Raw genomic sequence first — 15,517 nt, 5'->3', positions numbered from 1 at the left:
AGTGGCGGTGCGGTCCCCTACGGCACTGCGTAGGATCCTACGGTCTTGGCGTGCATCCGTGCGTCGCTGCGGTCCGGTCCCAGGTCGACGGGCACGTGCACCTTCCGCCGACCACTGGCGACAACATCGATGTACTGTGGAGACCTCCCGCCCCACGTGTTGAGCAATTCGGCTGTACGTCCACCCGGCCTACTGCATGCCCACTATACGCCCTCGCTCAAAGTCCGTCAACTGCACATACGGTTCACGTCCACGCTGTCGCGGCGTGCTACCAGTGTTAAAGACTGCGATGGAGCTCCGTATGCCACGGCAAATTGGCTGACACTGACGGCGGCGGTGCACAAATGCTGCGCAGCTAGCGCCATTCGACTGCCAACACCGCGGTTCCTGGTGTGTCCGCTGTGCCGTGCGTGTGATTATTGCTTGTACAGCCCTCTCGCAGTGTCCGGAGCAAGTATGGTGGGTCTGACACACCGGTGTCAATGTGTTCTTTTTTCCATTTCCAGGAGTGTATTATACATTACTTCAAGGACTGATCGGTTAGCAGTGAACGTTGTTTCTCTTTCACACACACACACACACACACACACACACACCACACACACACACACACACACACACACACACTGATCGGCTTTCAAGAAGAAGCCCATATCCGGAAACGCACGGCTTGGGCGCTGGAAAACGTCAAAGTCTGAGCTGGGTGTCGGTTCCACATCACGTCAATAAACCCAACATGAGCAGCACATCGTGCTTTCTGCATTACAAATTGGTTTCGAACTGCATACCTCCGACGTCAATGCAGATCCTACGTCGGCGGTGCTGGGGCTCACGTCCTGGTGTTTCTGGAGTGTTTCAATCACTCCGTGGACTCGAGCAACAAGGCCCACCGCTGACGTTACAGGTGTGCCAAACAGCATACTCTTGCTACTACCCCACAGAAAATAGTCGAGAGGTGTCAGATTTGACGACTGTGCAGGCCATGGAACTGGTCCACCTCTGAGAGTCGGTCGATTGGGATATGCGACGTTGAGGTGATTCCGCACATCGCCATCAAAGTGTGCTGGAGCTCCATCGTGTTGCAGGCACATGGCCATCCGAACATTTAGTGGCACTATATCCAATAATAGGGTAGTCAAAACATCTCTAGTAAATGTGAGGCAGGTAGGAGTTGTTAATCTGTTGGTTGGTTGGTTGATTTTGGTTCAAAAAATGGTTCAAATGGTTCTGAGCACTATGCGACTTAACTTCTGAGGTCATCAGTCACCTAGAACTTAGAACTAATTAAACCTAACTAACCTAAGGACATCACACACATCCATGCCCGAGGCAGGATTCGAACCTGCGACCGTAGCGGTCGCTCGGCTCCAGACTGTAGCGCCCAGAACCGCACGGCCACTCCGGCCGGCCGGTTGATTTTGGGGAAGGGGACCAAACAGCGAGGTCACCGGTCGCTGTTAGTCTGTTTGGCATTAGATATGGCCCAATGATATGGTCACCAATTATTCTGACCCATATGTTAATACCAACCCTGTGTTGGTGATTTTTAATCACCCAAACATGCATGTTGTGAAAGTTTAATATGTGGTCTCTTGTAAACACGCATACATCTGTGAATAGCGGCAAGCTTGGAAATTGTGGCTGGAGTATGCCTTGTTGTAAGTACCACTGCACAAACTGTATTCGTCGTGGTCAGTCCTCCTTCCATATTTCCCGGACTTTCTGCTAATGGTACACATGGAGCCAGAGTTCATGGACAATACGGCACTTTACTCGCGAGCAGCGCCTTTGCCACCTGCCGAGTACAGGTGGCTGGGTCCTCTTCGAACATTGTCAGCACATCTTGCTCCAGCTGTGGTGTTCGAGCCGAGCGTGGACGACCCACCAGAGGACAAACAGCAGACTGGGGACAGTATTCGCAAGTACCAAGCGCAAAGTGCTACTACTGTACTGTACGACAGACACACCTCGGGTACAAAATATCTACGTGCAACGTTCTGGCTTCTCTGAGCCATCTCTCGATGGCCGCGAACGTGGAATGATGTGGGGTACGTCTGTTTTGGAAAACGTTCCGCATTCAGTCTTGCAGCAGCTCTCCCAAGGCAGTCCGCCTTACCGTGTGAAAGCACGATGTCGGTCATTTCCGCAGCTGTGTACAAGTGCATGCCGCACTGCTGACAACGTCATCACCCCAGTCCAGCAGCAGGATGGGCACAAAGGTCGTGTGGACGAATATGTAACGCATGCCAAGGAATGTTATTAGGCTCAGGTCGTACATCCGCAGTACACAGTTGGCTAAAGGGTTGCATACCTTCCGTATTCAGACACCAAAACGACTCAGAACAAACCGCCACAAACTTTCGTTTTCAGACTTCGACGCTACCCAGCGCCCAAGCCGTGAGTTCGCGGCTGTGGGTTCCCCTCTTGAAAACCGATGAGTTTGCCTTCCTGAACAAGACATTAAGCGTTGTCGGAGCTTTTTTGGGACACCCCATGTATCAAAAAGGTATGTGGCGAGACTTTCAGGAAACATTCCTCACATTATACGGACACGTGCCCGGAAGCGCTTTATTTCCATGTTAGAGCTCTGTTCCTACAACTCTTCAACACATTCATCGTGGGAAACACAAAGGAAAAGAAATCACCAGCACAGTATAAAACACTGTCCTGTGGTTGAGGGTTGACACATTGTTGAATTAACCATTTGCAGAAGTGTACCTGTTCAAATGGTTCAAATGGCTCTGAGCCCTATGCGACTTAACTTCTGAGGTCATCAGTCGCCTAGAACTTAGAACTAATTAAACCTAACTAACCTAAGGACATCACACACATCCATGCCCGAGGCAGGATTCGAACCTGCGAGCGTAACGGTCGCTCGGTTCCAGACTGTAGCGCCTAGAACCGCACGGCCACTCCGGCCGGCAGTGTACCTGTGCTGATAGCGCCTACACAGCAGGTTCTCATTTAGTAGCACCTTCCAGACCGTCATGTGGTGAACACTACTTGTTGCAGTTGTTTCTCTTACGCTGACGCGAGGGTTATCGTCTTTCAGTTGTCGTCGTCCCTCTAGGTCTTCTCCAGTCGCGAGTAGCAGGCTTAAGCTTCCCACACGCCCAAAGACGGCTATGAATTGCTTCAAATTTCCTCCTATCGCGGTACCGTCGTTCAGGAAATCTCTCTCGATTCAAACTTTGAGCGCCACGGTCATTACCATCTGCTAATTCGTATAGCAAATGGGCATCTGCCAACAGGATTTAGCTTCCTTCAGGTAAGATAAAAAGTATTATTTGTAATATTAAGGCGATCTAGGTCTCCGAAAGCAGGGCGTGTATCGCATTCCATGCGAATGTGGCGTATCTTACGTTGACCAGACTATCAGAGCAGTCGAAGAGAATTGCAAGGAACTTCGGCAACACACCCGACTAAAACAACCAGGCAAAACACCTGTCGCCGAGCAGTGCCTGAAATATAATCATGAGATGAAATACGATGAGACCAGTATCGTGGTGCAAACGCCAAGATTATGTGTCAGTATAACTAAGGAGGCTATTGAAATAAAGATGTCAGAAACCTCAGTAAAAAAATATGGGGGTTTGAATTTAAATAACTCCCGGACACCAGCACTCAAGGTTTCAACTTAAATAACGCCTGGCTTCCAGCACTCAAGGTTTCAATTTAAATAACGCCTGGACTCCAGCACTCAGTTTATTAAAATTTCGCCGCCCATCATCTCCACCAAATTCTCGGGGAACTTGCGTTTCAAGAAGTATCAGTGCCTGCTCTGTAAAACAAAAGAGCATCAGATGCCGTTGTGGACATCGGGAATCGAACTTTGCTGTAAATAGCGGCCCGAAACCGAGAATAGCTCACAGTCTGGTTGTAGTCTAGGCAGCGAGTACACGCCATGGCGAAATCTGCAGCAGATGAAGAAGACAGCTAGATCGGTCGTCGGAATACAGGAAGTAACAACTCGGCAGAGCAACCGGAAGCTCAGTATTAACTAAACGGCTACTGCTACACATCAGATGGTAGAAGAACAATGAGGTAAGTCGCATGTCAACGCAAGCAGTGAAATGTGAGCTTTATCTTCGTTCCATTCGAACGACAAACAGTGTCGGTGAACCTAAAAATTACAGCTTACCATACGTTAGAGGAAACATAACCAAGAGAGTATATTGAACATTTCATGTATGAAAACGTTTCATGTGATGTTGGTACATTCTGCTTCTGTGTGTTTCTCATGATTAGTGTGTTTATGAAGAGAAGTAAAAAATAAGCTCTAACACGAAAATAAAGCGTTTCCAACTGTAATGAAACACGCTGTATTGGGCCATGTGGAATACCCGACACAGCAGCTTTCGTAGCATGCGATACACGCTGAAACAGATATGGGTAGTGTATAAAGACACTTTGTGAAATAGTTGTAACGAAAATGTTAAACTGTGTCACAGATCAATTAATGCATGTTCTTAGTCAGGTAATGTGATGTACAGTTTGGATAAGTCATTACCACTTTTATATGAAATTCGGGATGTATTGAAGAGAAAGAACAAGTTCTGGAATCAGTGTTAATAGTGTATAAATGTTAGTAACCTTTTTCATTGAGTTTTGTAATTATAATTCAATTTGTAAAAATTCATTGTTTACCATAACTCAAACTAATTGTGTAAACCATTAGTTTTGGAAAAGTTTAACGTTTATGTAACTTTGCAAGTCAGGACAACATAATTCTTACGGAAATCACCAACTAAAAATCTGTAATTAAGCTCGTAATTAATGCTTCTGGAACATTCTATATACAAATTCTGTGCAATGTCCACAAATTATGAAAACTAGAGAAGATTCGTTTAAACTGAAGACATAACCTGATTCAGAAAGACGATTTGTATCATAAATAATTTTAGAAGAACGATTCATTAATCTTTTGTAACACGATTTAAAGATTGGCATTTTAGCCTTCAAATGTTATAAAAAGTCATTTTTAACGTTTGAATTGTAATTTTGATGTTGTAGAAATATTAGCAGCTCTAAATTGTTTCATAAAATCGCATAATGAATTAAATTACGTGTAGATATTTGAGAATGTTCTGGACTGAATAATAAGAACCGTAATGTCAGTTTTTGCTGGGTTAACTTACTGCAATTGTAACTTCAAACGTGAAATAACTTAATAATGTCAGAGAATGTAATTGTTAAAAGATGTATAAATACACCTTGTCAGAGAGCGAGATGGAGAGCGGCTGGAGTACTAGGTGGTGTGTTCCGGTGCCTGTAAAGTAGTGACTAATAAACAAGTGTTGCTAACAAATTAATTGGTTACTTTTGAATACATAAATTGTGATCAAGACTGTTTTTAATAGTAAAAATTAATTGCTGTACGTCTGGTAGTGACCAAAGCAGGGAAGTTATCACCTCAAAAAATGTAAAATATGCTGTGCTTCCGGATCTGGTTACGTTAGACAACCCGTGTCTATACGACTCATTGTATTGCTCTGTGAAGGAGGAATTTTTCCTGAAAGTCTGGCCACACCTTTTTGTTACACACGGTATGTATGTGTTTATATATGTGTGTATGTATATATGTTTCCGCGTGTGTACATGTATAAATTTTTTCATGCCCGTTGTAAATTTAATACATCTGTATCCAACTTCGTTAAAGGGGCTATGTACTCCCAGCGATCGGCCATACTAAGTCACGGCTAGCCTCCTTCTCTTTGTGCAGTTCAGTAAGAGAGAACGGGTCGACGAATAGGAAGCGACCGTGTTGTTATCTTTTCAGACTCATCGTACTCAGTGAAACTACGGCGGGAAGTAAGTCGTTACAGGACTGACGTGAGAGCTTCGGCTTGATTTCTAATGTATGCAACCTGCAACGTACGGCTCGTAATCGCTCCGTTTCTGATCTATTTGTTACGTCTTCTGCTAACAAATTGGTGGAATTCCCAAATGGTTTCTAACGCAAACTACGAATCTACTTTACGATATTTGTGTTTCTTAAGTTAACTAAATAGCTGTAACGCAATTAAAAGTACTAGAACATTAAAGATATTACTGCTGCCTGCAAACATTTAGGTAAACGCTCAGGTGATATCCGCTGCGCTCTGGGCGGGCTGCTGCGGTCGCCAGAGCGCACCGCCGTAACTCCCCCGCGCAACCACACCCCCGGCGCGACGCCTCCCGAGACTGGAACGGCAGCGGCGCCGGTCGCCGCTCGACGGCCGTGCGTGCCGCAGATGCGACACGTTTTACGATCGCAGCTCACGCCACGACTGCACAGCGCGCGTAATATCGCGACGCGGCGCCCGCCAGATAAATCTCGGCCGCTCTCCTCAGTATTAAGTTTTCTCTTCAAATAAAGAGCGAGCAGCTGGCCAGGCGCCTAGCGAATTTACTGCCTCGCTCTCCACGCAATTTTTCCGTGTCATGCCCGCCCGCTTCGCGACTGGAGATAAATTCATCTCGAATGTCCAGACGAGCACCGAGAAAAGTCAAAACTGGAGGTAGCCCCACCACTAAGACGAAGCCACATAACTAGTGCACTTGTACCACTGTTACGGTACCGTTCTTTCGCAGACCTAAGTTAATCCTCGATTTGGACACAAAGAATGTTGTGAAAAACTATTGTAGTGTTTTTCCTGCTTCAGTAAATGCGGTTTCCTAAATCTACCTCTATACTCAGCACGCCACCTTGCGGTGTGCGGCAGAAGTTACCTCTAGTACCCATAACCTTTTCCCTCTTACTTGTTCCATTCGCGAATGGTGGGTGGGGAGAACGGCTGTCTATAAACTCTAATTTCTCTGATTTTCTGATCGCGATCATTCCGAGAGACATATGTGGAAGGAAGTAACATTTTGCCGAATTGTTCTTCGAACGTAGGGTTTCCGAATTTTACCACTAGTCCTCTCCGTGATACACAAAACACCTCTTGCTGTGACCGCCACTCGATTTGTTGAGCTTCTCCATAACGCTTCCACGTCGACTAAACCATCCCGGCAAATGCCCCCTTTATTTGAATCTTCCAGCTCTTCTGTTAATCCTACTTGGTAAGACCTCCAGGCTAATGAACGTTTCTCAACAAGTGCTTTGTTAGTCACTCTTTACGAGGATGAATTAAACATTGGTGTGAAAAACTTAAGGCCGAAAGTAACATGAAGCGTCACTGCCGTTTAACATAACTCAATGAAACTTGGACTATAGATAGAAAGAACTGCAGCAGTATACTACAGAAGGTAACAGAAAGAATTAGGCAATGAGATGAACTGAAATGACATAAATTAAAATGGCAGACAGAGATTCAGACGCTTGCACAGGGTAAACTAGCGTGAGAAACTGTATTAACCCAATCTTCGGACTGAAGACCACAACAACAACAAGACGAGGTAGCGTTTCTCCAGTTGTCTCGGATCTAAACGTACGTGTGACGGTGTCTTGTAGGTGGCTAATAGATACTCGTTAAGTGTAGCGTCATGACTATTTTGCAATGAATTAATACGGCAGTGAAAGGAAGGCAGAAATTGATGCAAGATGCCAAACCGTTGCGTAGTCTCCTCAAAACGCACAACGTCGATCCAGAGGCTTAACGTTTCCATCTCGAGGTCCAGTTAGCCACTACCTGTCGCCTCTGAACCGTGTTGTGTTTTGATGCTGGGTAACAACACAGAAACCGGAAGTTACACAACCAACTGTCGTCTTGCTTGAGTTTGGAGGTCCTACTTTCCCCACATGGCAGCCCAGACAGGAATGCGAATGCACTGGAGAATTATGGAATCTGGCTGGAACCAATAATCAAAAATGTTCAAATGTGTGTGAAATCTTATGGAACTTAACTGCTAAGGTCATCAGTCCCTAAGCTTACACACTACTTAACCTAAATTATACTAAGCACAAATACACACACCCATGCCCGAGGGAGGACTCGAACCTCCGCAGCGATCAGCCGCACAGTCCATGACTGCAGCCCCTTAGACCGCCCGGCTAATCCCGCGCGGCAACCAATAGTCATCGGCGAACTGAACCTGAATTGACTATAGGATGTGTCTGCGGGGCTAAGTCAAACAGCATGTAGTACTTTCACAATGCGTCCACACGCACCGGAGAGGTCTGTTTTGACGTAAGACGCGTATCAGAGGCGGGCTTCGGAACGTCACTCACGCTTGGGATTTTGAAGACGTTCCAGAAAATGCCCCGGACCTGCCCGCCAGCGGAGCGCAGTAGACCCGGCTAGCTCAGCCGGCATGAATTATTGAAGGCGCCTGTGGCCGCAGTCGCGACAACAGCCGCGCTGAATGCAGGCGGCCGGCGCCTGCATACACATGAGAGCCAGCGCCCCCGGCTCTCAAAACTGGGGCTTCATCCCCTGCACTCTCGCTGCCTCGCGCGCTAACTTCGTGTTACCAAACACAATTCCATTTCACGACAGTAGGCACACGTAGGTGTTCCAGCAGCTACCACATCGATACGAGTCATTTCACTGAAGCACAAGTTTAAACTGGGGTTCAAAGCTACTGTTGTTATAGTGACGACAGCTGTTACCAATGTGACCGTGACCAGCTGGTAGTCGCCACTGTGTGTACGCAGTCAGTTGCAGTTAGTCGCGAACGTAGGGCAGGCGAATGGCATTCCGAATATTACAAACAGACAGAAGATATATTGCGTGCTTTGCCTTAAGTGTAATGTTGTCCAGAGAAACTTTGAGTTATAACATTAATTCCCGTTGCGGCACGTCCGTGTATTTATTTATTAAATTTTTTTAAAGGTGCGACACGAAGTCGCGGAGGAAGAGTTAAAAAGTCATAACCAACAGAGTAATAAAGATTTTCAGGATCACGATTAACAAAAATTTCCTGCATGGTTGTCCGGGGGAATACTGTGTCGTACTTCTGTCCAACACAGATACAGCAATATCGTACAAAAATCTTGGCCCATTATCATTAATCAGTCCCTCCCCTGCGTAATGTGGTGGCTAGGAAAGCCTGTCGTTTCACGCCGTTCTGTGTATACGCAAGTACCATATTTTCTATGGCCAAACGAACCACCCATGAGAGTTGACTTAATGTACAAGGCGTATGGCTTTAGAAGGCACTGAGAATTGTTAGAAAGATAAAGCGTGGCGCTATACAAACGTCGTGAGCACTCAATATAAATGCGTTAACCCCTTTCCAGGGATATAATAACTGAGTAATGCCCATCTTAATATTGCTTCAGGAACTTCTTCCTAACATGTAAGAAAAATAATATTGTAAAAAAAAAAATAAAAATCTCTCACCCTCTGACGTCAGGTTGCGCATCCGAAGCGGTATACGGGCATGCAGTTGACGTCAACACAGACGTTTTAAATGGCAAAGAAAGTGTACTTAGTATTCAGCGACTGCGTTTCATTGCAGTTTTGCACGTACGTAAGATACATTTTACAGGAACTTCATTTACACAAGTCAACTTTTAGCGGCACTGTTGTCAAGTGGAAATGTCACAAAGTCGTCACTCTGGTAGGTCCAAGAAACTAACTGACAGCAACTACCGATCAAGTTTAGTGAACTAGCCAATCGCCTGACATCCTTATCAATTACTCCAGAATGCTTCCGTTGCAGCTCATAAACACAGAGACAGAACGATAGATCGGTTTCCGTGGTCATTCTGCTGCCCAAATGCCGTTGATTACCAGAAGGAAACCGAACTGTTGCTTAGAGTGGTGCAAACACACCGCCATTGATGTACTGAGCAGTAGGACAGTAGTAACTGACGATAAGGGCTGTAGTGCTCTAGTGCCTAGCGAAACGCTGCTCAGCAGAAATGGTCCGAGTGATGGTTCAAATGGCTCTGAGCACTATGGGACTCAACTGCTGTGGTCATCAGTCCCCTAGAACTTAGAACTACTTAAACCTAACTAACCTAAGGACATCACACACACCCATGCCCGAGGCAGGATTCGAACCTGCGACCGTAGCAGCAGCGCGGCTCCGGACTGGAGCGCCTAGAACCGCACGACCACCGCGGCCAGCGGTCCGAGTGAAATCTGGTGTATGTGTTGTGGTGGTCCGGCGCAGTCCTCCTGGTTTCAGCTCAAAACATTAACGCAGCTATTTATAGAAAGATTTTAACCAACAGCATTATTGTCTCAATGCGGCAATAATTTGGAAACGGTCCACTTCCCTAACGGCAAAGTATTCCGGTCCACAACGTCTGAACCTTTGCATCGCGCTTCGAAGAAAATGAAATTGATGTGTGGAACCGGTCTACATAAAGGCCCGGCCTCAATGCCATTGCATATCTTTCACTATTAACTAGAGCGCATGCTGAGTCCTCGATCAGCAAGTCGGCTATAACTATTCACAGTTCTGTAGGAAGAGTGAGAACTAACATAGTCGCCATTGTACGACAACTTAGTGGAAAACCTTTCCCAAGAATTACATGCTGTAGAAGTAGCTAAGGGAGTTCCCACAGACGTTTAGGTTATCACAAGCTTTTTTTTGTAAACATCAGTCCAGGGACTAATGAAGGAACAGACAATGCGTTCATTACACAAAAATTCTGTCACGCGGGATAAGCCGAGCAGTCTAAGGCGCTGCAGTCATGGACTGTGCGGCTGGTCCCGGCGGAGGTTCGAGTCCTCCCTCGGGCATGGGTGTGTATGTTTGCCAAAAAAATGTATGTGAAATCGTATGGGACTTAGCTACTAAGGTCTTCAGTCCCTAAGCTTACACACCACTTAATCTAAATTATCCTAAGGACAAACACACACACCCATGCCCGAGGGAGGACTCGAACCTCCGCCGGGATCAGCCGCACAGTCCATAACTGCAGCGCCCAAGACCGCTCGGCTAATCCTGCGCGGCGTGCGTTTGTCCTTAGGATAATTTAGGTTAAATAGTGTGTAAGCTTAGGGACTGATGACCTTAGCAGTTAAGTCCCGTAAGATTTCACACACATCTGAACATTTGAGCAAAATTTCTCGGTAGAAAGGTGTGGCTTAAAAAGCGGTGGCTTCACTGATTCTAATGAGTCTGAAAGGGGGGAGGGGGGAAGCAGAATGCCGTAGTATACATGTAAATCAACACTCTGCAAACCACTGTGAAGTGCATGGCGAGGAGTACTTCCTGTTGTACCAAGTATTACGATCTCTTCCAGTTTCATCCGCTTATAGAGCACAGAAAGGACTGCATAAATGTCTGTGCGCACTATCTATCTTTGCGGTCCCCGGGCTAACCTCCTCAAACGTCTATCATTTAACGTTTTTCAAAATTTTCGCGTCCCCGGGCTAACCTCTTCAAACGTCTATCAGGTAACGTTTTTCAAAATTTTCGCGTCTCTCTCCTGCCAGTGAAACTAACCTGTGCCGTTCCGTGCTGTTCTTCTTTTTACGTTACGTTCAGTGTTCCCTGTTAGTGCTATCCGGTATTGATTCCGCACACTTTAGCAATAATATGGCAAACCCAGTTTCTTTGTAGAACGTCTGCATTTTCGCAGTGTCCTACGAATGAATCGCAATCTGAAACCCGCTGCACCTACGACTCAGGCGTAATTACTGCAACGGCGGGATTACTTTGGTGTGAAGATTTTCCAACGCCAGCAACGAGTCCAAGTTAACGACTCGCGAAAATACAGTCATTATAAAACGATAAATATAAGCAAGACAAAAAACCTGTAGCATTGTTATATGACTTTTTAACTACATTGCATAACGCAATTAAACGCTCACTTTTCGAAACCCAGTAACTGTCTCCATTGCGACGCAGAAGTTTAAAATTTGGTTTGATGATGCGTGCATCGTTCCAGTGTAAAGGCGCAAAAGCATGGCGCCCTGTGACGTCACTCTCGGACTCGGCGACTCTTCAAACAGCAAGGTGTCGACTCATGCGAAAAACGGGCCACGTGAGGTGAGTTAATGATGTATTCGGTGGGAACGTCGTCACACCCACTCTCCCCCACGTATCAAACCTTCTGCGATGGAGATCAGATCTGAACATAGTTAAAATCACGTGGTTCTGTTATGAATGGCCGAAGAAAAGATTACAGACAAGCCGCCGCTCAGAATAGACACGAGAAGCCCTCAGGAGCTGACACAAAGGGCATCAATCACACCACCACTTCACTTGGGGTGTTGATGCTGACAAATTTCACAGTCGAAAACGACAGTTTGCAGCACGATGACCAACATGATGTCGTTCTTGGCAATGTCTGACGATTCAGCCCTTTTCTAAGGATATCGTAGGGTTGCAACCTTATTGAAAGTGCTTTGAGCCCTTTGGAGTGTAGTGCGGCTGCAATTTTTTGATCTGGTATACAGGATGGGACCACTAGGAACCGTTCAAAACCATTCGACGGAATTTGGAAGTGATCCGAAACAGCAACAGTAGTTTGCGCTTATCCGGTCCTACTTTTTAGCGCACGTATGGGTGTGATGTGTTCAAATGTGTGTGAAATCTTATGGGACTTAACTGCTAAGGTTATCAGTCCCTAAGCTTACACAATACTTAACCTAAATTATCCTAAGGACATACACAAACATCCATGCCCGAGGGAGGACTCGAACCTCCGCCGGGAGCAGCCGCACAGTCCATGACTGCAACGCCCCAGACCGCTCGGCTAATCCCGCGCGGCTGGGTCTGATCACCGGGAGATCCACATCTCGGCAACACCCTCAGTACCACTTGTGCACCATTTTGACCACATTAAAAGTGTGCCTATACGTAGACTTCAACAACCATTCCACTGTGTGACGCTCTGCCGTTGCTCCAGCACCTGCTTGAGGGCATACACAATCTAAGGGGTGTCTAAGGCGTCGCCTGCCTTCAGGTGCTAGAGCGCCACTCAGTTAAACCGGTATCGAAGCCTCTTTATAGCTACATATTTTAGTGCTCAATAAAGATGCACGAGTGGTACTGAGGGTGCTGCCGAACTGTGGGGCTTACAGACGGTCTCTTTGCCGTTTTATACAACAGAAGAGCTGAAAAGGCATAAACACTCTTTGCTGCTTCGGATCACTATTAAATTTCGTCGAATGGTTTCGAGCTGTCCCTAGTGGCTCCAACCTGTTATACCAGAGCAAAGGGTTGCAGCCTCATGATGTGCTTAGAGAATGGTTGGATCGTCTGGGAGTGTGAGCAAGAATGTCCTCGTGTTGATCATCGCACTGTGAACTGTCGTTTTCGTCTGCAAAATGTGTGGGACTCAAGACCTCAAGTGGAGGGGTGGACTCATTGACGCCCCTTGTGCCACCTCCAGGACCCTTTTCGTGTCAATTCTGAGCGGCGATGTGTCTGAAATGTTGTCCTCGGTCATTCATAAGAAAACTGTGTGATTACAACGCTGAGCGATTCTGATCTACGTCGCTGAGGCGTCAAAAGAAGGGTTCAAATGTGAGGAAGAGTGGGTGTGAGGATGTTCTCATGGCGTGACATCATTAACTCACTTTACACCTGATATGAACTTCTGAGCTGTGGCCTTGTTTTCGCGTGCGTCGACACCTTGTTGTCTGAGCGGGTGGCGTCACAGGACGCCACGCTCTCGCAGCATTACAAAGAAACGTGGTACGCACCTTTGAGTGAAACTTCGAACTTCTGCGTCGCAATGGGAGATAATTACCGAGTTTCAAAGAAGTAACCCTTTAACTGTGTTCTGCAGTGTAGTAATGGTTCAAATGGCTCTGAGCACTATGGGACTCAACTGCTGAGGTCATAAGTCCCCTAGAACTTAGAACTACTTAAAGCTAACTAACCTAAGGACAACACACACATCCATGCCCGAGGCAGGATTCGAACCTGCGACCGTAGCGGTCGCGCGGTTCCAGACTGTAGCGCCAGAACCGCTCGGCCACCAGCGGCCGGCGCAGTGTAGTAAGATGACGTTTTCGACAATGCAGCTGTCTGCAGCTACAGTAATCCGATGTTATCTGTCAAATGCCGTAACCCACAAACGATGCGCTGTGCCGGCTGCAACGAGTGGTTCCATCGCTCTCCGGTTCCTACATCGACAGATGTGCTGTATCTACTAGCTACAGCACTGATTCATATTACGTAAGTGATACCCTCTCTGTACCACGACTTGAGCGATTCTCATTTTTGTTGCAGGTTTCATCAACTGCAACACGAACGCGCTGCAGTCGCTGGCCCAGCTGCATGGTGAGTACGCCAAGTTATCCGTCTTCTACATCACGAACAAACAATGTACGCTGCGCTCACTACGTTTATCTTGATCGTCGATTTCCCTTTAGCGGTGTGTACTATGTTGAGATCAGCACTCCATCTACTGTGACTTTAGTATCCTACATTTTGCGTGGCTACAGCAACGGGAAACAAATGGTAGATCAGCGATGTACACTATGATATCGTATTACAATATTCGTCAGTGAGTCTGTGTGAGACATTGAAACAACGATGCAGATTCAACAGGATCTTTTCTCTCTCTCAAAAAAATTCGTTATTTATCATTAAGTCAGTACTTGAAATCTGCTGTAACGGTTTTCGACGAACGGGAAGGTAATGAACGTATGGATTGTTGTGCTGAAAGTAGCGAAATAACTCTGTATACGTCTTTTAGTTATATATTAAGAGTCCATAACGCAATTTCCTTTGCGTACTAAATGGTAGTTGATGACAGGAAGCATACAGACTACCAGAAAAGACAATGATTTTTTTAAACGTAATCGAATTTTGTAAAGAAGTAAAACAGCAAGGAGAATGCTTATTTTTCCGTCGTATTTCGAATATACGCTGCCATATTACGTGAAAGAACAAGACTTCGTCGCATGTTTAGTTCGTTTCCGTGCTGATAACACGCCTTTGAGTCCCACCTTTAAGTTCGAAACGAAACTTACCCTCTTCGGTCAGTTGCTACGGTCCTTGGTTCTCTCTGTAATGTGTAAACTCCTAGCCAGTGCTGTGTTTCTAGGCAGACACTCGCAGCTGTGAAGGAATTTTGCTGGGGCATCTTGTGAAAGACTTATCTGACGTAACCTCAGGTGCGAGTGAGATTAGGGCGAGTTATTGCAGCAAAAGTAAAATCACGAATTGAGTTTCTTTACTGTCGATACAAGTCAGTGGATCTCGATGTTACGAGCTGCGAAGTGTTATATCGTTCATATTCTTCCTTGGAGAGAAACATGAAATAGCAGATTTCAAACTCAATGAATAATTCATCATAATCATCTTTCAAACGCTGTACTTCGTCACTGTAGCCATTTTTCTCTATTTTGAGCTGTCTTCTTCATTTCTTGGTAATTTTAATACTTTATTATTTCTAATAAATCTTCCACTATTATATTTCTTCGCCTCCTTTCGTTTTCTTCCCGAAAATATTTTGTACCAGTATGCCTATTAAAATTTTTATGTTTAAATAAATGTCCAAAAGCTTTTGTTTCCCATTTTCGAATAATTACTGTATGACGTCATTGCTGAGCAACCTTTTAAAAAATACTTTCATCCAACGTTCTTTGTTTCCGGCTGATATTTGTTATCCTTGTCCAGTGCCACATTTTCATCGCTTCTATGCGCTTCAACAGTGTCTAGCTTTCATAGCCAT

The 15,517-nt window shown here is 45.8% G+C and overlaps 1 protein-coding gene across 1 annotated transcript in view; it reads left to right on the top strand.

Annotated features, from left to right (window-relative positions):
• LOC126481528 (translational regulator orb2) overlaps positions 1-15,517 on the top strand; it is a 469,762-nt gene that overhangs the window by 177,313 nt on the left and 276,932 nt on the right. The window contains exon 2 of the mRNA XM_050105336.1: positions 14,068-14,118. Coding sequence (XP_049961293.1) covers positions 14,068-14,118 — 51 coding nt within the window. The remainder of the gene's footprint in view (positions 1-14,067; positions 14,119-15,517) is intronic.

Source organism: Schistocerca serialis, chromosome 5 (genome assembly GCF_023864345.2).
Source record: "Schistocerca serialis cubense isolate TAMUIC-IGC-003099 chromosome 5, iqSchSeri2.2, whole genome shotgun sequence".
Taxonomy (NCBI): domain Eukaryota; kingdom Metazoa; phylum Arthropoda; class Insecta; order Orthoptera; family Acrididae; genus Schistocerca; species Schistocerca serialis.
This window is presented reverse-complemented; position numbering and strand designations above follow the sequence as displayed.